Source organism: Vanacampus margaritifer, chromosome 15 (genome assembly GCF_051991255.1).
Source record: "Vanacampus margaritifer isolate UIUO_Vmar chromosome 15, RoL_Vmar_1.0, whole genome shotgun sequence".
Taxonomy (NCBI): Eukaryota; Metazoa; Chordata; class Actinopteri; order Syngnathiformes; family Syngnathidae; genus Vanacampus; species Vanacampus margaritifer.
Window position 1 is genome coordinate 20898094 of NC_135446.1, and position 23842 is coordinate 20921935.

Below are 23842 nucleotides of genomic sequence, written 5' to 3' on the forward strand. Positions count from 1 at the left end.
GGAAACATTGACCGATTAGTGATTGTCAGTGTGCTACACGTGCTCCCTCTAGTGGCACGCAAAGGAATTAGTGAAATGTTCAAACTTTAAAGTTGGGTCTTAAATTTTGACCGTTTCAAACAACCTCTTTTCAGCAACATTGTGCCTGCCTTCAGCGACTGGTGATTAGTCATTAGGGTGGAAAATTTGATCTATTTTAGGACTTGGACTCGTTCATTTGGTAAATTAAGTGCCATCAATTATGAGAGAAGCTGTTTAAAGGGCAGTGACATACTTTTGTTTTTTAAAGGGAAGATTGTAAAACAGCAGTAATCCCACTAAATACCGACAGGTGGCGGTAATGAACATAAACGTATTAGCAAACCACAATGAAATACCACGCAAAGTAGAAAAATCCGGAAATGGAATACAGAGCAGTCTTTCTTCAAGGGATTCAATCCCTGAGGGCCACTTTAAGCGAGCCCCGTGGTAGAGTTCCGCGGCGTCAAAAGTTACAAAAATAAGCCGTGTGGAGCCGGATCTGGGCTTTTAAGTTTGAGCGTCACGGACAAAAAGATCTGTAACTTTAGTCAAGTTCGGCCGTCAGTCAGATCCACGGATAAGCAGTGGGACAGCAGCCCGAGAAGATGAAGACCCCAGGTAAAAAAAAATCTAAAAAATTCTGGCTGCGTGGCAGAATTCATTCTTCCGTGTCCTCCTGTCAACAGAGCAACATTTGAATTCGAAGTCATTCTGATAAGCACTTGACTTGAGGCCACATCACCGTTTCCAATGGCACTGTCCTGCCTTATTATTATTATTATTTGTTATTATTATTGTTAATATATTATGAGAATAATCCACGAGCTGTGTATTTTCTTGTGCAAGGTTTATGGCTGACATCAGTCAGATTTACAAATATACCAGCCAAGCAGGGTGCCGAATTTTTTAGAAGCCAGACCATAAATGAAAAAAATGCGCCTGTCAAGTATGACTTATTAGAAGTTCAGAAAATAACTTAATTGTTGAAAACAAAACAAAAAAAGTTTATTAAAAAAGTTTTTCATGTTTTTTTCTTATAAAACAGTTTTTCTTAAATTAAGCTGTTGCACAGTGCCATTTCTGCTTGACTACGCAACCTGAAATGAGGCATCCTGCTGGCTGCCGCACTTCTCACCTCACTCATGTATTTGAGCAGGATATATGCAAATGTATCCATTTTAATGATATTTTTTGAATATTGCAAAAGGGAAATCAATTTCAAGTGCAGACCAGAAAAATAAAATTGCAAATAATGTACTCTTGCGTAATTGTCTGTGTTTTCCGTACAGTTTGAATATCTCATTGTGAAAACCCAAAGTGCGTCATGGCTCCTGCAAAGCTTCTCGACCTGTCGGCCAACTGGCGCATCATGGCCGGCATGCTGGCCAACCTGCTGTCGTCCATCTGCATCGTGTTCATCAACAAGTGGATCTACGTGCAATACGGCTTCCCCAACATGACGCTCACCCTGGTGCACTTCTTGGTCACCTGGCTGGGCCTGTTCCTGTGCCAGATGATGGACATTTTCTCCCCCAAGAGGCTGCCGCTGCGCAAGATCGTGTGGTTGGCGCTGAGCTTCTGCGGCTTCGTGGCCTTCACCAACTTGTCACTGCAGAACAACACCATCGGCACGTACCAGCTGGCCAAGGTCATGACTACTCCCGTCATTATCTTCATCCAGACGGCCTGGTACAAGAAGAGCTTCTCCAACAAGATTAAGCTCACGCTGGTCAGCTCTTACCTTGACTTGCTTACTGACACATTCGTATCTCAAATCGAACCTTTGAACACAAAACTTTCACCACTTTTAAGCACCATTTGTTAGTGATAAGTGAGTACAGATACCAAGTATGTACCGTACTCGTGAAGGATGCCAATACCAGACCGCAGCCACTGATGACATGGAGTAAGTCTTCCTCACCAGTAGTTGGCGCTACACTGGGGCAGTTTGACACATTGGCAAATCATCATGCGCTTCAGAAAGGAAGAGCGGTCTTTGTTTACAAGTATCTGTCTTGTGTTCATTGAACTTTTGTGTAAAGTACAATTGGCTATTTGGCATCGATACTTTGTATCATTGATCGGTCTATACTTATACCATGGTACTCTTTAGTTACCAGTAGAGTGTAGACCATGTACCCCTAGCAGTACTATGCTCACATAAAAAAAGAAAATAAATAAAATTGACTGTTGACTGTTACACATGCGAGAGAGAAAAAACTTGTGAGGCTGGGAAGTCGAACGTCAAGCTTGCACTGAATGATGATCAACGCCAGCTGTCTTACTTTGTTTTTTTGTTTCTATCCTCGGTAGGTGCCGATCACAATTGGTGTGATATTGAACTCGTACTACGATGTGCGCTTCAAAATGCTGGGCATCATTTTTGCCACCTTGGGTGTTCTGGTGACGTCGCTCTACCAAGTGGTGAGTGAATTATTTATTATTGTGTTGCTTTTTTTTTTAGGGTTCTTGACTACCAGTATTTTTTTTCTGACCGCTTTTTATTCATATTTACTACACTGGAAAATGGGTATCGACACTTTGTACTCCTTATTTTATTAAAATGCGCTTGTTACTTTTTTAGTCAGGCAAGGTCATCTGCATCCAGTGCCTTGATGATGTCGGCTCCAAAATGATTTGTAGCAAACGCGTTGCCAGCTTAACAAAACAGTTTTTAATTTTATTTTATTTTATTTTATTTTATTTTATTTTATTTTATTTTATTTTATTTTATTTTATGATTGTTTCAAGTATTATAATGAAGCCGTCTCACCGCATGTGTTGTCTTTCAGTGGGTCGGAGCAAAACAGCACTATTTTATTTTATTTTATTTTATTTTATTTTATTTTATTTTATTTTATTTTATGATTGTTTCAAGTATTATAATGAAGCCGTCTCACCGCATGTGTTGTCTTTCAGTGGGTCGGAGCAAAACAGCACTATTTTATTTTATTTTATTTTATTTTATTTTATTTTATTTTATTTTATTTTATTATTATTTTATTATTATTTTATTTTATTTTATGCATATGATTGTTTCAAGTATAATGAAGCCGTCTCACCGCATGTGTTGTCTTTCAGTGGGTCGGAGCAAAACAGCACTATTTTATTTTATTTTATTTTATTTTATTTTATTTTATTTTATTTTATTTTATTTTATTTTATTATTATTTTATTTTATGATTGTTTCAAGTATTATAATGAAGCCGTCTCACCGCATGTGTTGTCTTTCAGTGGGTCGGAGCAAAACAGCACTATTTTATTTTATTTTATTTTATTTTATTTTATTTTATTTTATTATTATTTTATTATTATTTTATTTTATTTTATGCATATGATTGTTTCAAGTATAATGAAGCCGTCTCACCGCATGTGTTGTCTTTCAGTGGGTCGGAGCAAAACAGCACAATTTTATTATTTTATTTTATTTTATTTTATTTTATGATTGTTTCAAGTATTATAATGAAGCCGTCTCACCGCATGTGTTGTCTTTCAGTGGGTCGGAGCAAAACAGCACTATTTTATTTTATTTTATTTTATTTTATTTTATTTTATTTTATTTTATTTTATTTTATTTTATTTTATTTTATTTTATTTTATTTTATTTTATGATTGTTTCAAGTATAATGAAGCCGTCTCACCGCATGTGTTGTCTTTCAGTGGGTCGGAGCAAAACAGCACTATTTTATTTTATTTTATTTTATTTTATTTTATTTTATTTTATTTTATTTTATTTTATTTTATTTTATTTGTATGCATATGATTGTTTCAAGTATTATAATGAAGGTGTCTCGCCGCATGTGTTGTCTTTCAGTGGGTCGGAGCCAAACAGCACGAGCTCCAAGTGAACTCCATGCAGCTCCTGTATTACCAGGCTCCTCTCTCGTCGGGCTTCTTGCTGGCCATCATTCCCTTCTTTGAGCCTCTCACAGGAGACGAAGGAATATTTGGACCGTGGTCCCTTCCTGCTCTGGTTGGCTTCAACTCACACGGGCTGCTTTTCATGGCCGACGCCAGAACTTTGCATTGAAAGGTGGCCACATGACGTCCTGTCGTTTACAGATGACGGTGTTTTTCTCCGGCGTGGTGGCGTTCATGGTCAACCTGTCCATCTACTGGATCATTGGAAACACGTCAGCGGTTACGTATCCTTAATTCAGGGTTGCCTGGGGATCATTTGCAACCTGCTGTCTGTTTTTGGTAACAACTGACATGCCTGCATTGTACTTACTTTCTACGCTGGGTGCCAAGTCGGAAATGACAAGAAATACATCGTTTTTATATAGCGCTTTACTGGATTTGCAAAAATGCAGAAATCAGAATCAAAAGCATCTTTTTTGGGGCCAAGTAAGTGGAAACACACAAGAATAAAATATTTTATTTGTTTACGCCTATTCATACATTTTTGGTGGAACCTACTGTGCTATAAATGCATACATACGTTTTATGTCATTCCGAATCATGTTCACATTTGTTTGCCTTGACTAGCAACTTTCCAGCTACAACATGTTTGGCCATTTTAAATTCTGCATCACTCTGGTGGGAGGATATTTGATCTTCCAGGACCCGCTGTCACTCAACCAGGTTAGACTTCTTGCACTGCCGTGAAATGTTTTGGAATCATACCCATCGTACCTTGACTTCAAGTGCCCCATTTTAGGAGTGCTTTGTTATGACAGCGCTCGGTCGATCTATTCTTCTGTTTTAATTGCCGATTTTCTGAGTTGAGTTGCCAGTCGACTACTAGATGGCACCAAAATTTACAACATCCAGCCACTAAGAAGTTTAGGTGAACTTGATTTTAGCTCTGGGATTTTCTCTTGCTAGTTGTCTGATGAGAAAACACATTGCAAAAAAAAAGTGTCTGTTTGCTAGAACGGAGCAATGTTTTTTCCCATTCATTTCGATGTGGAAAATGTATTTGTAATCAAAAGGATTTGAGTTATGAAACAAATTACATTCAAAGTATGGCTGTATTTGCTTGCAACCAATTGTGGTTCTTGTTTTGCTCTCAGGCTTTGGGGATCGTCTGTACGCTGGTGGGACTCTTGTCGTACACTTACATTAAGCTGTCCGAACAAGAGGAGGGAAAGAGTCGTCTGGCTCAGATGTCGCAAACTCAGTGCGCCGCCAATCGCATGCGGAAAATCCCATAAGGGATTTTTTTTTCTATACAGATCTTTTTTTATATACCGGTACAACAGTAATGGGTACTTTTGTCATTAAAAACTAGAATCCTGACTAGATGAATTGTGTGGCACAAATCCGATGGCGCTCCAGAAGAATGAAATTGATGGTAATGAAGGGTTTCACAAAAATAAAATTGACTTTGACAAGTGGTCAAATTGGAAAAAGCGGTGAGTATTTAATACATCACAAATAATGCCTATCATTTATCATCTAATTTCTATTCTTATTCTGTTCTATTCTTTTATTACTTAAAAAAAAAACTATGCACCAACGGAGCAGCACTCCCAATTTGATTGTATTCGTGTTGTACAATGACAATAAAGGCATTCTAGTCTAGTCTAGTCTATTCTTTTGATGCCAGCGATATACTGCTCTTCCACCACCAGATAACAAAAGGTACAATCAGCTTGTGTGTTCCAACCGTCATCATTTTGGGGGAAATCAGAATTACACGTTTGTCTTGCAATTTTAAAAAGAAAGTCAAGTAAGACGTCAATGTGTCTTTTTTTGGGGGATCATAACTATTGACGTCATACAAGCTGTATTGTCTGTAGTTGATTACATTCATTTTTGGTAAATACTTTCACAGTGCAAGAAATTTAGTTCAGATCAAACACCAATATGTGGTAAATATAAGTTTGGAAATATAGTTTTTTTTAAATGCCTTATGTGTGACATTATAACAACTTGTGAAGAGTCGCCTGTTAAAAAATGTGAAACGTAAAAAAAAAAAAAGTCACAACATACAATGGTATTAAAAGTTTAACGTGTAAAAAAAATGTTGTTTAAAGTGTAACTTGTGTATTTTGTATTTTTACAAAAAAAAAGAGCAAGAAGAAAAGAAAATATTATAGCCAGGCGTAATTTTTACGTTCCTGAGGGGTCCTTCATGTCACACGGAAATCAAACGTCGATGACCGATGTTTGTTTTTCTTCCACTAACAGGTAAATTTCGCATTTTCTTCGTTACGTCGTCTGATTTGAGACTTCATATTCTGCAAGATCAAGTTAATTGCACCGAGGCGTGCTTTAATATGTGAACTCACTCACTAATGAGTACTTTAACCTCGTCACGGATGGTTTGTTTACATCTTTGGCTTGGCGTCCATTAGAGTGGCCTAGCGAATAGTGTTAGCAATGCTAGGTTACTTTCGTGGGGAAAATCTTAACAAAGGACATATCGACTGAGAAATGGTCGAGGTTAGTCTACTTTATTCATCGGATAGTTGTAGAAGAAAACCAATACGTTTGCCACGCTGTCTCGTTTGATTGAGGAACAAGTGGCAACCATGGAGCTAAGCTAAGTCGCTAACGGCGAATCATGTCAAGTTTTGACATTTATTTGCGGTTAATATAATCATTATTTTCCCATCATTTCCACATAATTGCACTGCTATCGCGTTTTAATTTGTTGTGGCATTTTTTTTAACGATTACTTATGGGATGGTCAGTTGCGTTCACTTAGATTCCAACTTGTTTTATTTTAGAGTTCAGAACGTGAAATGAATTACGTCACACCCCCTACGCAATTGTGTGCAACAGATATGAGTACTGTATATGTGTTTCCTGCGCACAGTTGGTCTTAAAGTCAGCGTTTTATATTATACATAAAACAATATATATCTCCTGATAACGTCAAATTCTGCACAATTTATACAAGTATTGCTTTAGCATAAGTGGCATACCAACATGCAACATCGTAATCTTCAGTTTTTTAAATTCTCGCTTACATTTGGTTTAAATTCATTTTTGTTCCTCCTCAATGTTGCCCTTTTTTAAATGTTGTTTTTGTTTCATTAAAAGAACTGTACATGGGCTAATATTGTTGCTGGGACAGTTTAATTCCCCTCACAGGACGAATAAAGTATGTGCCTGGCTATCTAGCTATAATTTTGTAAAAGAAGTGAAGAATAACAACTTTTTCCTGTCCACTTTTGTCAGTATGCCTGCTGAACGCAAGCGCTCAGTAAACATGGACGAGAAAGAGGTTTGTTGCGCCAGCAGCAAGGACAAAGAGAAGGACAGAGATGCGGAGAAGAAAGCGGCGGCAGCAGCGCCGCGGGACAAAGCCAAAGACGAAGTCAAGATGAGCGGCAAGAAGGACGGTGGCAAAGACGAGAAGAGGAAGCGCCAGGAGGAGGAGAAGAAGAAGAAAGAGGAGAAGGAACGGAAGAAGAAAGAGGAGGAGAAACAGAAGGCGGAGGAAGAGCAGAAGCTGAAGGAGGAGGAGGTGAAGAGGCAGCAAGAGGAGCAGGAGAGGAAGCTTCAAGAGGAGGAGGCTAAACGGCAACGTGAGGAGGAAGCGGCTATCCTCAAGTATGTGAATTTGTCATATCATTTAAAAAGGTTATTGACCTTGTTTGTTCATCTTGAATTTTAACCTGAAAACCAAATACAGTATACTTTTTGTGGGGAGTGAGTGTTTAAAAAAAAAAATAATAATAATAATAATTGTAGTTAACACTTGATTTGCTCATCCAATCCCATTCGGGCACATTCAAAAATGGCTGCTGATCGACCACTGCTCTTTTTCTTCTTCTTGTATTACAGAGGCGTTTGGTGAATTTACTTATTGACGACTGACGTGAGAATATTTCGGCTGTTGGTCAGCAAGCATTAGTGGATGCATTTTGTTCCATTTGACTTGCACATTTTGCACGTGACCGTGCGAGCAGTCTACGTTTTGTCAGATATTTCCACACACTTTAGACACTGCCACCGTTTCTGTGCGCATTCAGGAATCGTTGCTATCAAAGTGGGATCTGTGTGTCAACTTTTTGTGAATTTTCCGGCTCTGTGCAACACTGTCTGATCTAAGTCCAACCTGTGGTAGGGAACAGGAAGAGGGGCACCAGCTGCACCAGGAGGCCTGGGAGCGTCACCACTGCCGGAAAGAGCTGCGCGTCAAGAACCAGAATGCCCACGAGGCCCGACCGGAAGAGGCCTTCTTCAGCCGCCTGGACTCCAGCCTGAAAAAGAACACGGCCTTCGTCAAGAAGCTGCGCACGCTCACCGAGCAGCAGCGCGACTCGCTCTCCAACGACTTCGCCTCGCTCAACCTCAGCAAGTACATCGGCGAGGCGGTCGGATCCGTGGTGGAGGCCAAGCTGAAGATCTCGGACGTGGGCTGCGCCGTGCACCTGTGCTCGCTCTTCCACCAGCGGTACAGCGAATTCGCCCCGCTACTCCTGCAGGCCTGGAAGAAGCACTTTGAGGCGCGCAAGGAAGAGAAGGCGCCCAACGTCAGCAAGCTGCGCACGGACCTGCGCTTCCTGGCCGAGCTCACCATCGTGGGCTTCTTCACCGACAAAGAAGGCCTGTCGCTTATCTACGAGCAGCTCAAGAACATCATCAGCGCCGACCGCGACACGCACACGCACGTGTCGGTGGTGATCAGCTTCTGCAAGCACTGCGGCGACGACATCGCCGGCCTGCTGCCCCGCAAGGTCAAGATGGCCACCGACAAGTACGGCCTGGCCTTTCCGCCCAGCGAGATCATCAGCACGGAGAAGCAGCAGCCCTTCCAGAACCTGCTGCGCGAGTACTTCACATCCCTCGCCAAGCACCTCAAGAAGGACCACCGGGAGCTGCAGAATATTGAAAGGCAGAACAGGTGAGGATTTTTCCTGGCCCAAACTGACAAGGTGGTGGTGGCACCAATCGAACCAGTGGTGCCCGTCAAGTATTAACATGCAATGTCTTTTTCGTTTTTATATTTCTTGTTCTGAAAATATTTTCCTTCTTTAACTTAGTTGTTCTCAACCTCGTTCCACCAAGTACCAAAAAAATACTTGGCTCATCAAGTACCGTTATAATGACCAACGTTAATGTGCGGTAATGAGGCAGATGTTTCGTTCCTAAAAACTATATTTAATATTCTAAGCCACTGTACACATTTTCAACAATTACACAGTACATTTTGTCGAGTACATTTTACTCTAAAAAGAGTCGATTTGGTCCCACCCTAAACAGAGTAAAATTTGCACTTGGAAGAAAGTAAAATAATCAGCATCAATTTTACTCAAAGTATTTTTTACTGTGAGACAAGTTCACTCAGAAATTTTAAGCCAATTTCGGAAGGATTTTATAGTACGTTTTACTAGTTAATTTAGAAAAAAAAAAGTTACTCAAGGTTTGAAGAACAAACCTTGGGAGACGACCACTCTACCTCTAGAGCTATGCCACTCCTACTGCTTGCTAATATTCAAAATGAGACCATCGTTTTTTGGACTCTTGGAGGTATGAAGATTCCAGCTGACACGTTGATTTACTAACATACAATAGGAGCAGCATGGCTCAGTGGGTAGATCGGCTAACCCCCCCCCCCCCCCAACCTGAAGTTGTGGGTTTGTTCCTCAACTCTTAACTCTTTGACTGCCAGACGTTTTCAGAAAAGGGATGCCGTGGGTGCCAGCCGATTTAAGCATTTTGACTGATCTTTTGACTGATCTTTCAAGGTCCACAGAAAATTATGTGTTTGGACTATGGAAACACACATTCTACCAAATGAAAGATTGGACTCTCATCTTTCATCAGAAAAAAAAGTTTGTTTCTACCTTATTCCGTTTTTGAGTAATCAACAATAGAAAATGGTTAGTTTCACCTCTGTTTTGAAACAAACGTCTTTTAACGTCTTTGGCACTCCTCCATAGGATTTTACTAAACGTTATTTAACGTTTTTGGCAGTCAAAGAGTTAAGTGACGTTGTGTTAAAAAAAAAAAAAAAAAAACTAGTAAAATGTTGTCCAAATCTCTCCTTGTAAAAAATCTTGAGTGAAAAATCCTTAATAGTTTTTTTTCATGGAATAGGCAAATTCTCTGGAACACAGTAAAAAATACTTTGAGTAAAATTTACTCTGAATATTTGACACACTTATTTGCCATACCTTTTTTCCTTTGGATCAGACCCAAGCAGCGTTGTGAAGGTGACGATAACTTGTGTTGTGGTCTTCAGGCGCATCTTGCATTCCAAAGGGGAGCTGAGCGAGGACCGCCACAAGCAGTACGAGGAGTTTGCCACGTCCTACCAGAAGCTCCTGGCCAACACGCAGTCGCTGGCTGACCTGCTGGACGAAAACATGCCAGAGTTGCCTCAGGACAAGACCGTGCAGGAAGGTGGGCCGTCCTTTCCTTGCGTCTCGAGCATGCTCGGCGGTCTGAGCGCGGTCTGACGAGCGCCCGCGCTTCTCCCCGCAGAACACGGCCCCGGCATCGACATTTTCACCCCCGGCAAGCCCGGCGAGTACGACTTTGAGGGCGGCCTCTGGGAGGACGAAGACGCTCGCAACTTCTACGAGAACCTGGTGGACCTGAAGGCGTTCGTCCCCGCCATCCTCTTCAAGGACAACGATAAGGGCGGGCAAGGCAAAGACAAGCCTGAAGCCAAAGGTACGTTTGAAATAGCAACGACCATCCTGTTTGGAAATTTGCTTGCAAAATTCCAGGGATTTTTGAAAGCCTGGGAGTAAAACCAGGATTCTACAAACTTGAAGGCAATAACATAAATATAGTTGGAGAAAAGCAAAATCCTGACAAAAATAAGCAAGTACAGTTGCACCTTGACTTGAGAATGACCCAATTTAGGGTTTTTACAGCCATCACTTGTTTTTTTTTTTCTTGTAATGCAAGCCAAAGTGTTGGGGAAAAAAATGGAGCAAGCAAGGCACTGTAATGCCATCGTATGTGGACAACGAGAACTGTCTATTTTTCATGCTTCTATTTTTCCGCTCATGACAAAAATTCACTTAGCTTTCATTTCCAGTTAATTCGCATACATTTTCCCCCCAAAATTCTCCATCTTAATTTCCTATTAGAAACTTTTCGGAAATTGTATTGTTGGGCTACAGAAACGTCTGATGCAGGAAATGGTAGATAAGATGCTGACTCAACATTTCAATACGTAGAGGTTAAGTTGGTTAACCAAATGGCAATGATAACTTCCCAGATGTGAAAAAAGCGCGACAAACGCGGGCATTCCTGATCATGTCCTCGGTCCAGTCTGTGCATTTATTAGCTTCCAGCAACAGGCTCCTCCGGTGTTTCTGAAATGGCCGGTTTCCTCTTAGAACTGAGATTTTTTTTTTAACTCCCTTCTATTCCAATTCACACACAATTGTCTGAAACCATTCCAAAAGTATAACAACTCCACGCTTGAAAAAAAATATCTTCACACACACGTATATCTCCCGTCGCACCATCAATGATGCACGTGCAACATTTGATTACATCGCCTGGAAAGGGGTCTAGAGTAATGACATGCTATAAAAAGCCGCTTCTTTCTTGTCATTCTCTTGTCGTCTGCGGCAGATGGCCAAGAGACGAAGGAGGCCGCCAGCACCACGGAGGAGCTGGAGCTGGAGCTGGAGGCGCTGGACATCGCGGACGAGCCTCTGGAACTGGAAGGAGCCGACGAGGCCGAGAGTGACGAGCTCAGCAAAAAGCTCATCGACGAGCAGGGTGAATGACAGCAAAACGCTGCCTTTCATATGTACATTCATCACGTATAATACAGGGATGTGATTTTTCCGCTTTTTATTTTTATTTTTTAGTAGTTCATTGTGTATGCACATGACTCCGACAGATAACATCTTCTGCTATAACAAAGACATTTGTGGTATGCTCTAATATGAGTTACTTTTCATTTGGTCATGATACAATTATTTGTTCATGAAATTTGAACTCTTCAACATTATTTATGTGTTAACTTAGTAATCACATTAGTTAGATATGATGATATTCTCAGTGATAGTTTTTAAAAGCAAAGGCAGTCCAATGTTTTTGAATGTGACTGATTTTGAGTTGACTAAAACTGCCATTTTATATGGGATAGTTCAATATACATTGAAAATTTATGCTGTTGTTTTGTCTATTTCTTTGTCATGTGAGTGCATTGAAAGTACTTAAAAACACGGAAAACCCATGAGCTCCGGGGGGCGAACCCCCCTTGTCCCCCCACCAGGGCACTGCCCTGGACCTAGCTGGGTGCCAACGGCCCCCAGACCTCCGGCTAAATTTTCAGATAATTTCACTTTGGTCAAATCACATCCCTGATAATATGATGTTGACTTGTGTGATTGCCAGAGCAAGAGGACGAGGAGGCCAATACGGGATCGCACCTGAAGCTGATCGTGGACGCTTTCATCCAGCAGCTTCCAAACTGCGTCAACCGAGACCTCATAGACAAGGTGAGCACAAGCCAGTCAGCGGGCAAGCAAACGCGCTCAGCTTGGTGTCTCATGTTTGTGCACTGCGTCGCCCCCTGCAGGCCGCTATGGACTTCTGCATGAACATGAACACCAAATCCAACAGGAGGAAGCTGGTGCGAGCGCTCTTCACCGTGCCTCGGCAGAGGTGAAGCAACGCACGCACACGTAACACGTGTCATCGAAAGCCATGTGAACATTTGCTCGTACCACAATGTTACCTTGTTCATTCTCACTGGCTTCTCCTTCGTGCGACCGTTAGACAGACCGTGTTTTTAAGACTGACCACCAGGCGGCGTAGTGTCAAGGTAGTGACTGTTGTCCTTCAATTGCAGGTTGGATCTGCTGCCTTTTTACTCCCGCCTGGTGGCCACCCTTAATCCCTGCATGTCGGACGTGGCCGAGGACCTCTGCTCCATGCTGAAGGGAGACTTCAGGTTTCACGTAAGGACGCAGACGCATTCCGCTCCACACGTCAGAGGTGTCCGTTCTCGAACAAATTCTCTTTTGGTTTCATGCTCCAGATTCGCAAGAAGGACCAGATCAACATCGAGACCAAAAATAAAACCGTTAGGTTTATCGGCGAGCTGGCCAAGTTCAAGATGTTCTCCAAGACGGACACACTTCATTGTCTCAAGGTGACCGACGTCGTCGTCGAGTGGATACGTTTTTACGTTGGCAAAAATGTTACCTCACAATAAGTAGAAACTGTGGTTCCTCTGTTATTTGCCTTAATATGCCACAAGATGGCGACAAAGCACAAGAAGTGCAGCGGTGAATTGAGTTATTACTCTTTTTATGCTTTACAATACTTTTGGGTGCAATTTTTTTTTTATTATGAAGAAACATGTTAACACATATATTTTTGCACTTCATTTCCATTCAATTCAATGGGAACAATAATTGAGGTGGTCCGAGAAATAATTAGTCGTTTTGCAAAGCACCACTGGCATGTTGACGTGACATTTGGATTGAGGCAAGCAAGTTTAGCTTCGGTTGTTCATGCAATCTAAGGAGTCTTCAAGTGCAATTTTTTTCAAAAATCAAAAAAATATTTCAACCACCATCGTTTGAAATTGATATTTAAGGGAAATGGCATCAACGTTTTTGGTTCATTTACAGTTTTAAAATGATTAATACTCGCAATTGTGAAAATGTTGTGTTTTTTTGCGGAACGTATCTCAATTTACTCACAATCACATCGACTTAACTCTGCGTGAAATGCGATCTCCGCGTGAAATGCGATCCTGTTCAGTTGAACACAAAAGCGGTTGTGTTGTTTGAATGGCAACAGGTTAATTGGTTAATTTTCTGCCTGTCGCTGTCAACGGCAAATGAAGAAAGGCGCACATTATGTGTAGTGAATACATTTCCGGACTAATTGCATCGCCAGATGCTGCTGTCTGACTTCACGCATCACCACGTGGAGATGGCGTGCACCCTGCTGGAGACCTGCGGCCGCTTTCTCTTCAGGTCGCCCGACTCTCACCTGCGCACAAGCGTCCTTCTGGTCAGTCCGCTTCGCTTTTTATTCTTCTTTCTCAGAACACCAGATGATATTTCTTTGTATTTGTTTCTGTGTTATTGCTGCGAGTGTGAATATGGATCATATGTGCCCTCCAGGAGCAAATGATGCGTAAAAAGCAGGCTCAGCATCTGGACGCGCGCTACGTGACCATGGTGGAGAACGCCTACTATTACTGCAATCCTCCGCCGATGGAGAAGACGGTGAAGAAGAAGAGGCCGCCGCTGCAGGAGTACATCCGCAAGCTGCTCTACAAGGACCTTTCCAAGGTCACCACCGAAAAGGTGCTCCGGCAGATGCGCAAGCTGCCCTGGCAGGACCCCGAGGTCAAGAGCTTCCTGATCTGCTGCATGGTCAACATCTGGAACGTGAAGTACAACAGCATCCACTGCGTGGCCAACCTGCTGGCCGGCCTGGTGGCCTACCAGGAGGACGTGGGCATCCACGTGGTGGACGGCGTCCTGGAGGACATACGCCTGGGCATGGAGGTACGGACCTTGTCAACATTTGCATGACAGTAAATTGTAAAAAGAAAACAAAATCCATGAGATTTGAGTTTTTGCAGTATTAACGCTTTCACTGCCAAAAACGTTAAATAACGTTTAGTAAAATGGAGGAGTGCCAAAGACGTTAAAAGACGTTTGTTTCAAAACAGACGTGAAACTAACCATTTTCTATTGTTGATTACTGAAAAACGGAATAAGGTAGAAACAAACTTTTTTTTTCTGATGAAAGATGAGAGTCCAATCTTTCATTTGGTAGTATGTGTGTTTCCATAGTCCAAACACATAATTTTCTGTGGACCTTGAAAGATCAGTCAAAATGCTTAAATCGGCTGGCACCCACGGCATCCCTTTTCTGAAAACGTCTGGCAGTCAAAGAGTTAAGGATTGGCATGGAATCATCTAAATATAGATTGAGAGATATCCAGCTTAATTCAACAGCATAGCTTTTATTAAAGTCCCTGTAAAGTAAAAAATACAATTGTATATTTGACACACAACATGTTTGATCTGCGGGGAAAAAATCCACTCAAAGCCTTTCTAGAATAGGGCTTTTTCGCGCCGTGACAACGAGGCGCTCTAAAGCGGCCACACCAACGTGAAGCCCGGTCTAAACACTGGCTGTCACATTGGACTTTAAAAAATTTTCAAAAACATTTTTCTCTTCCGCTTGTCTCTGTGCGATCTGTGCACACTCACAGGCAACAATAAGGCACTCTAAAGCGGAAATTAATTGATCGCCGATGATCAGCAAGTCTGGTTTGCTTCCTGTTATGAGGGATGGATAGATAGATAGCCAAAAGGATACATTTGTGTCTGTGGAAGAACGTATCCAACTTGTTAACCCTAATCAGCGCCGATTTTAACTCTTTGACTGCCAGACGTTTTCAGAAAAGGGATGCCGTGGGTGCCAGCCGATTTAAGCATTTTTGACTGATCTTTCAAGGTCCACAGAAAATTATGTGTTTGGACTATGGAAACACACATACTACCAAATGAAGGATTGGACTCTCATCTTTTATCAGAAAAAAAAAGTTTGTTTCTACCTTATTCCGTTTTTCAGTAATCAACAATAGAAAATGGTTAGTTTCACCTCTGTTTTGAAACAAACGTCTTTTAACGTCTTTGGCACTCCTCCATAGGATTTTACTAAACGTTATTTAACGTTTTTGGCAGTCAAAGAGTTAAGGGCTCACCACGCATTTTGTCCATCCATAAACAACGGCAAGGGAAATCACAAAAGCCAGACAAGGACTATGAAAAGGATTGTGTGAACATTTGAAAATGTCCAATTTCTCGCCACCAGGTCAACCAGCCCAAGTTCAACCAGCGGCGCATCAGCAGCGCCAAGTTCCTGGGCGAGCTGTACAACTACCGCATGGTGGAGTCGGCCGTCATCTTCCGCACGCTCTTCTCCTTCATCTCCTTCGGCGTCAATCAAGACGGCAGCCCCAGCTCGCTGGACCCCCCCGAGCACCTCTTCCGCATCCGCCTGGTGTGCACGCTGCTCGACACCTGCGGCCAGTACTTTGACCGGGGCTCCAGCAAGAAGAAGCTGGACTGCTTCCTCATCTACTTCCAGGCAAGTCGCACCCGCGCCCGGTACGGGATCGCATGGCGTGATCGGGAAACGCCTCTTACTCGGATGCGTGCTTGTGTGTCCTGAATGCAGCGCTACGTCTGGTGGAAGAAGAGCGTGGACGCGTGGACCAAAGAGCACCCCTTCCCCATCGACATTGACTACATGATCAGCGACACCCTGGAGCTCCTGCGGCCCAAAATGAGGATTAGCTCCTCGCTGGAGGAGGCCAGCAGGCAGGTTGTGGACTTGGAGAGAGAAGTGCTCGTCAAATTAGGTGAGGGCGGATTCAAGCAGGATTGACCAGCTTCTCTTTTTGATGCCATTTGAATATTTTAGATCTTCAAGTCAGTGATCTGAAACACTTTAAGCAGGGATGTGATTTTTCCGCTAATTCGCGGAATTACGCTTTTTTTATCTCCCCCCCAAAAAAAAAAATCTGATTTATTTATTTATTTATTTTTTTGTATTTCATTGTGTATGCACATGACTCCGACAGATAACATCTTCTGCTATAACAAAGACATTTGTGGTATGCTCTAATATGAGTTACTTTTCATTTGGTCATGATACAATTATTTGTTCATGAAATTTGAACTCTTCAACATTATTTTTGTGTTAACTTAGTAATCACATTAGTTAGATATGATGATATTCTCAGTGATAGTTTTTAAAAGCAAAGGCAGTCCAATGTTTTTGAATGTGACTGATTTTGAGTTGACTAAAACTGCCATTTTATATGGGATAGTTCAATATACATTGAAAATTTATGCTGTTGTTTTGTCTATTTCTTTGTCATGTGAGTGCATTGAAAGTACTTAAAAACACGGAAAACCCGTGAGCTCCGGGGGGCTTCTCCCCCCTTGTCCCCCCACCAGGGCACTGCCCTGGACCCAGCGGCCCCCAGACCCCGGGCTAAATTTTCAGATAATTTTACTTTGGTCAAATCACATCCCTGTTTAAGAGAAATAATCATGTAAAAAAAAGAATAAAAAAATCAGAGCGCAGGAAAGGGGCGGGTACGTTTTCTCGACACTGCACAGATTATCTTTGACGCGTCCTGTCTCACGGGTTAAAATGCGGTTTTCGTTTTGGCCCTGCAGCATTCCTCAAGTCATCCAAAGGGTGCAGTTGAGCCTAATTGTGTGCTGAGATGAACAATGAAGTCATCAACACGTGGTTCCTCGTTACATACAAAAATGAATGAAAGTCTTCAGGAAGTGACTTTTCTCTGTCCACCAATCAGCGCATTCCACTGTGTATGGCCCCGCCCCTTTGGGTACCCCCCCCCAGAGGACCAAGAGGCTGCGGCAGCAAAAAGAGGAAATGCCTGAGGTCGGATATTTGTGTAGTTGCGGCTCGGGAAAACGCCAGCTTTGTTTGCCGGTTTCGAGGTGTCGACTGAGAAATATGTCAACGGTCTTCTCCGCTCTGTGAGAATGTGATGCAAAAAAATATATAATTAAGTCTGCTCGGCTTGTTTTTCTTTGATAACAATACTCATAAAACATTTTTTTTTACTTTTTTGAGTAGATTCGTTTTCCCAAAGAATTTAGGAATGAACTGCCATGTGTCTAGTTGAGTGGTTTCAGTCTACATTCCCCCCCTCTAAAAAAAGAAAAAAGAAAAAATGTGTTGAGTAATGGAGGCTCCAAAGTGAACACTGGCGCGATTGTGTGAGCGTGATCATACATTCCTCGTCCGCCAGGTCGCTTCGGAACCTCTCGATCAGCTCTGCCTTGTTGTGTCTCTTGCGTCCCAATCTCACAGCTGCCTTGAGAGATTAGGAGGAAAAGAAAAAAAATGCTGCATTCAAAACTAGGGTACATTTAATGGCAGTGAAGATGGACTGTTTTGGAAATTAACTCATTCACTGCCATTGACGGCGATAGACGTCAAAAATTCATTTGAACTATTTCTATTAGTTTAACATTTTTTTTTCACTTTTGTTAACAAGAGTATGAAAACCTAGGGAAATAAATTGTTGTACTTTTAGAACAGCTATAAAATGTGTGATTAATCGTGAGTTAACTAGTGAAGTCATGCGATTAATTACAATAAAAAAATAATAATCGCCTGACGCCCCTGATTTTTAATCATCTTTTTTTCTTCTTTTTTTTTTTTAAATCGCGTCAGGCGAGTTAAATTTTTAATTGCATTTAATTGCATGACTTCAATAGTTAACTCACGATTAATCACAAATTTTATATCGGTTCAAAATCCGTCCGTCCGTCCGTCTTCTTCCGCTTATCCGGGGTCGGGTCGCGGGGGCAGCAGCTTTAGCAGGGAAGCCCAGACTTCCCTCTCCCCAGCCACTTCAGCCAGCTCCTCCGACGGGACCCCAAGGCGTTCCCAGGACAGCCGAGAGACATAGTCTCTCCAGCGTGTCCTGGGACAAAATCTACAATTCTTTTTCTAGGTTTTCATACTTTTGTTAACAAAAAGTGGAAAAATGTTAAACTAATATAAATAGTTCAAATGAACTTTTGACGTCTATAGCCGTCAATGGCAGTGAATGAGTTAATATTGGGAGTCAATTCGATTTTTCTGTGAAGGAAAGGATCATGGTTTACAAACATTCTGAAAAGTTCCATAGAAAGGAGGATGAGTTTTATTTTTTTCCGTGTGACGTCCGCACAGGTCTGGCCATGGAGAAGGACGGCCGCTCCAGCGCCATGAGCGAAGGCGAAGCCCTGGATGAGGAGGACGACGATGAAGATGAGGAGGGCGGCGCCGAGACGGAGGAGCAGTCGGGCAACGAGAGCGAAATGAACGAACCCGAAGAGGATGTGAGTCCGCCATCTCGACTCCTCGCTCGTCCTCCTTCCAATCGTTTATGATTATTGTGGTCCGCAGGAAGCGTCTGAGAATGAAGAGGAGGAGCGGGACGAAGAGGAGGAGGAGAACACCGACTACCTGACAGACTCCAACAAAGAGAATGAGACGGATGAGGAGAACAACGTGAGAGCTCTTGTGTCACTCGTTGCGCCGTGCCCTTGCACCCGTGTGACTTGTGATTTTGTCTCGTAGGAGGTGACCATCCGCGGTGGCGGACTGAAGCACGTGGCGTGCGCCGAAGATGAGGACTTCATCCAGGCGTTGGACAAGATGATGCTGGAGAACCTGCAGGTGCGCCTACTGCTCCGACCTCCCACTCGTCCACGGGCGTCGTCTCGTCTTACGTTTCAAATGTCGGCCCGCGCTCGCTTGACCCCCGCAGCAGCGCAGTGGCGAGACGGTGAAGGTGCACCAGCTGGACGTGGCCATTCCTCTGCAGCTGAAGAGCCAGCTGAGGAAGGGCGGCTCCGGCCAGCCGTGCATCGGCGAGGCCGAGGCCGACGCCGACGTTTCCGACACCATGCAGTTCGTCATGCTCACGCGCAAGGGCAACAAGCAGCAGGTGAGCGCACAAATAATCGATTACGTGCTCACTCTAACACGGGGGGGGGGGTGGTTGGGTGTTAACCCTAACCACAATATTTACATATTCTGCCTTGATTCTATTAGCAGCGTGCAAAACAACATTCCTTAACTCATTCACTGCCATTGGCGGCTATAGACGTCAAAAATTCATTTGAACTATTTCTATTAGTTTAACTTTTTTTTTTTCCATTTTTGTTAACAAGAGTATGAAAACCTAGAATTTTTTTTTTTTTTTTTTTTAGAAATACAGATATAAAATGTGTGATTAATCGTGAGTTAAATATTGAAGTCATGCGATTAATTACAATTAAAAAATTTAATCGCCTGACGCGACTTAAAGATGATTAAAAATTCGGGGCGTCAGGCGATTAACATTTTTTATCGTAATTAATCGCATGGCTTCACTAGTTAACTCACAATTAATCACACATGTTATATCTGTTCTAAATGTACAATAAAAAAATATAGGTTTTCTTACTCTTGTTAACAAAAGTAGAAAAAAAGTTAAAACTAATAGAAATAGTTCAAATTTATTTTTGACGTCTATAGCCGTCAATGGCAGTGAATGAGTTAAAATTGCGAGGTGTGGTTCGAACTAAAATAATGGCTTCCAGAGAAATTTATTTTTGTATTAGGGAAAAAAAAGGCATTTTTGGAAAATAATTGCGTGAGATCTTGCCTATAGAAAATCCAGTAAAAAAATAAATAAATAAAAATAGTATAACTTGATTATTTCTCAATGTATTGCCTGATCTCTTTGTTTTCATCTTCTTGAGGAGGTCCAGCAAAAAGCGGCTATGGGCCCAAATTCGGATGCATCTAAATTGCAAATGGGGCTTTCGTCCCCTCAAATCTCAACTCGAATCGTGCAAATGAGACATTATTTGTGAGAACAGCCGTAGAAAAGGTCAAGTACTCGAGTTGTCAATTGTTTGTCTCCTGAATGGAGGATTTTGAGCGCTCGTTCCGTTTCTTAGAAAATTGCACAATGATGGCGGCCACTTGTCTTGATGCTACTTTGCTCAATAAAATATTTTTGGTTCCATTTCTCTTTGCGGCCTGCTACCGAATAGCCCACAGTCTAGTAGTGTCGTAATAAACGGACCTGAGCAGAAGACACACACGCCCAGTCAACAACACACACACACACAGCAATAATATTGACTCTCCAACGGTGTGTGTGTGTTGGCAAGCTCCGACGAGGGAATGTGTGGTTTGGAGCTTGAGGCTGCCTCTCATACTATTTAGGGTGTGTCCAGTTTTTTTGAGGTGAAACCAAGAACATTACTGGAAAAGTGCACAGAACATCCTTGTAGATGTGAAACACACACACACAATTATTTATGCGGTGTGCATACGCTGTATGGTTGACGGCTATAGACGTCAAAAATTCATTTGAACTATTTCTATTAGTTTCACATTTTTCCCACTTTGGTTAAGAAGAGTATGAAAACCTAGAATTTTTTTTATGTACATTTAGAACAAATATAAAATTTGTGATTAATCGTGAGCTAACTATTGAAGTCATGCCCCTAATTTTTTATAATCTTTTCTCCTTTTTTTTTTTTTTTTTTGAAATTCGGGGCATCAGGCGATTATTTTTTTTTATTGTAATTAATCACATGACTTCATTAGTTAACTCACAATTAATCACAAATTTTATATCTGTTCTAAATGTACAATAACAATTTTTTTCTAGGTTTTCATACTCTTGGTTAACGAAAGTGGAAAAAAAAGTAAAACTAATAGAAATAGTTCAAATGAATTTTTGCCGTCAAAGGCAGTGAATGCGTTAATTCCGATTACAAAATTCAATGGACTGACAAGCCTACTTTTTCGACATCCAAACGAATGGCGTGTGTGCGTTGCGCAGTTCAAGATCCTGAACGTGCCGCTGTCGTCCCACCTGGCCGCCAACCACTTCAACCAGCAGCAAGCCGAGCAGGAGGAGCGCATGCGGATGAAGAAACTCACCCTGGACATCAACGAGCGCCAGGAGCAGGAGGACTACCAGGGTACGAGCCCACGTGAACCTCATGCTGCTTCATCAAGCGCGCGTCCCCACCGCCGTCAGGTCCACCCCCAATGTTTGTGTGTTCCAGAGATGCTGCAGTCCCTGGCTCAGCGTCCGGCGCAGGCCAACACCAACCGCGAGCGGCGGCCCCGCTACCAGCACCCCAAAGGCGCCCCCAACGCCGACCTCATCTTCAAGACCGGAGGAAGGTGAGATGCTCCATTGAGCAGGCGTCGAAAAGACGGGAGCGATGGATCACCGCGTTAAGACAAGAAAGAAATTCAAAACGTGAAGAGAAAAAGTTAGAATGATGCACTTTTTTTTTTTTTAAGATTGTAAAGAAAAATGTTGAATGTTACAGGATACCACACAAATTGAAAAAGTTCAATGAAAAATTCTCACACTAAATAAATAACATTTTACAAGATATCACCATTTTTTTTTTTACTTGAATTATTTTATGTTCATTATTTAAAAAGTTTGATGAAAATTTGGCGCGTATTTGTCTCTTATTTAAAATTATAAATATTGCTGAGTTTTTTTTTTTTTTTTTAGTTTAGAATCTTTACTTGAATTGACTTGGCAATAGCAAAAAATACATTTTTATGTTTTTTTAAGATGAAAAAGTAATGTGTACGATTTCACACTTTTATTTTAAATTATTTTTTTAGATAAACATTCGATGAAAATGTATCCGTTATTTTGTGTTTCGTTCATTTGAAATGTTTAATATTTGAATTTCAGAAGATTTCAGGTTTTACAAGTTTAATCTAACTTTTTTTTTTTTTTTTTAAGATTTTTTTAAAATCTTTACTATGTTAACTTAGAGCAGAAGCGACTCATCGCCGCTAATTGGAGTCAATACAGTTGCGAGAAAAAAAAAAAAAAAAAGACACTTGAACAAAAAGAACCCGTACACAAATATACGTACTAAGCGTAGATTTGTTTATTGTTGTTAAGCAATTAATCAGTTGCATCTTGGATTTATGTAACCATAATCAATATCACAATCAACTTAGTGAGTTGAACATGTCCTAATACTCTAGAATGTGGTCTAATCCGGTCTTGTGTCTTGTCGTCCGTCCGTCCGTCCTCAGGAGACGCTGATGAGTCCTGAGCTGAGCAAGCAACAGAGCAAAGGAACCAACAAGAGGAGGGAGAATATTGGAGGGAAACCCGTCCGGCAGGTAGGGGGTGACGAGACCTCCCAAAAACACCGACGGATGCCGGGGACAAAGCCGACCCCTGACCTCAACACACACACACACACACCCCCGCCATTCGAGGGGGCCCGAGGGAGGGCAGACAGACTTAAAGCAGCGTTCGGGGTTCACAGGTTTTTCTTTTTGTCTGTTGTTGCCTGAGATGACAAAAAACAAACGAGCACTAAAAGAAGACTTGACGCGGTGTCTGGGTGACCTTTGGCGAGACGGACAGTAAATGCCTCGTCCAAATAACATGCGGGGGGAATAAAGGAAGGCATGCAGGCGGACAAATTGGACGAAAGGATGTGATTTTGTTGTTTGAATTTGGGAACGCGTGAGCAGGATAGCGAGGAAATGACGACGACGACGATCATCAAAATGTACAAAAGTAGCGTTCCTAATTGACACTTCCTGTGAGAAGATGGAGATTTTGAGTTTTCGGGGTCTCATTTCAGGATGGACCTGAAATGCGCCACAACCTCCACAGGTGCGCAACCGTTTCAGTTGGACGTGTTCAGTCCGCGTTCACCTCGAAAGGTTGCGGCGCATTTTCAATTCATCCTTAAAAATCCAGCATCTGCAACTTGTTGTAAGCAGCGTACGCAACCGCATTTGTGAGCAGCAGCTAAATATAATTTTCCGATGTCATAGTCGTCACGATCTGGCGAGCGCGAAACATCCTGGCATCCGCTTGCATCACATCAAGCAGTGGATGATCTTCTTGTTTTTTTTTGTTTTGAAGCCTAAATTGCCTGTTCTTCTCATCGATAATCGAAATACACGGTATGTGCCCTATTCATGCGTTTGACTCTTGTTTTGGCTGTGGCAAATTAAAAAAAAAAAAAAAAAAAAAAAAGCGTCTCGGTGAAGGAGGGCGGGTTCCGCCTGTTTGTCCAAAGTCTAATTACAAGGCGGCTAACGCAAGCATGTGCTCATTTCCTTCCTGGTGCTCCTCCAAACGGACGACAACGCTGCTTGTGTGCTTTGCATCTTAAGTCTTTTTTTTTTTTTTAATTTTTTTACTATCAAATCATGGAGAGTATAAACTCCTCAAATGCAAAACTTGAGTGAATGTGAAACCATTTTAAGATTTCTGGGCTGCATAGCTTGAGTGGCTTTTTTTTACATATGTTCACCATTCACTTCATTAACTCTTTGACTGCCAGACGTTTTCAGAAAA

At 41.9% G+C, this 23842-nt stretch overlaps 2 protein-coding genes across 2 annotated transcripts; both read left to right on the forward strand.

The window, feature by feature from the left end:
• Window positions 1–401: 401 nt before the first annotated feature.
• On the forward strand, window positions 402–5547 carry slc35e3 (solute carrier family 35 member E3). The gene is made up of 7 exons (XM_077544573.1): window positions 402–639; window positions 1311–1750; window positions 2335–2445; window positions 3836–3994; window positions 4084–4166; window positions 4521–4605; window positions 5037–5547. Exons 2-7 carry the CDS (start codon window positions 1346–1348, stop codon window positions 5175–5177), a joined length of 984 nt encoding a protein of 327 aa, XP_077400699.1. The 5' UTR covers window positions 402–639; window positions 1311–1345; the 3' UTR covers window positions 5178–5547.
• Window positions 5548–6055: 508 nt separating this feature from the next.
• Window positions 6056–23457, forward strand: upf2 (UPF2 regulator of nonsense mediated mRNA decay). The gene is made up of 21 exons (XM_077543243.1): window positions 6056–6156; window positions 7153–7527; window positions 8045–8824; window positions 10166–10326; window positions 10408–10599; window positions 11518–11667; window positions 12292–12395; window positions 12476–12561; window positions 12749–12857; window positions 12938–13051; window positions 13807–13923; window positions 14037–14426; window positions 15748–16023; window positions 16114–16297; window positions 18661–18809; window positions 18877–18981; window positions 19051–19149; window positions 19241–19420; window positions 21317–21458; window positions 21546–21666; window positions 22555–23457. The coding sequence occupies exons 1-21, from the start codon at window positions 6101–6103 to the stop codon at window positions 22562–22564; spliced, it is 3900 nt and encodes a 1299-aa protein (XP_077399369.1). The 5' UTR covers window positions 6056–6100; the 3' UTR covers window positions 22565–23457.
• The last annotated feature ends 385 nt before the right edge of the window (window positions 23458–23842 follow it).

Excerpts from the sequence above, each read along its gene's own strand:
- slc35e3 (XM_077544573.1), top strand. The coding sequence starts at position 1,346 with ATGGCTCCTGCAAAGCTTCTCGACCTGTCGGCCAACTGGCGCATCATG. Across the intron at positions 4,167-4,520 it reads GGAAACACGTCAGCGGTTAC|CTACAACATGTTTGGCCATT; the intron begins GTATCCTTAATT and ends GCAACTTTCCAG. Across the intron at positions 4,606-5,036 it reads ACCCGCTGTCACTCAACCAG|GCTTTGGGGATCGTCTGTAC; the intron begins GTTAGACTTCTT and ends TTTTGCTCTCAG.
- upf2 (XM_077543243.1), top strand. The coding sequence starts at position 6,101 with ATGTCACACGGAAATCAAACGTCGATGACCGATGTTTGTTTTTCTTCC. Across the intron at positions 8,825-10,165 it reads AATATTGAAAGGCAGAACAG|GCGCATCTTGCATTCCAAAG; the intron begins GTGAGGATTTTT and ends TGTGGTCTTCAG. Across the intron at positions 19,421-21,316 it reads GCAAGGGCAACAAGCAGCAG|TTCAAGATCCTGAACGTGCC; the intron begins GTGAGCGCACAA and ends TGCGTTGCGCAG.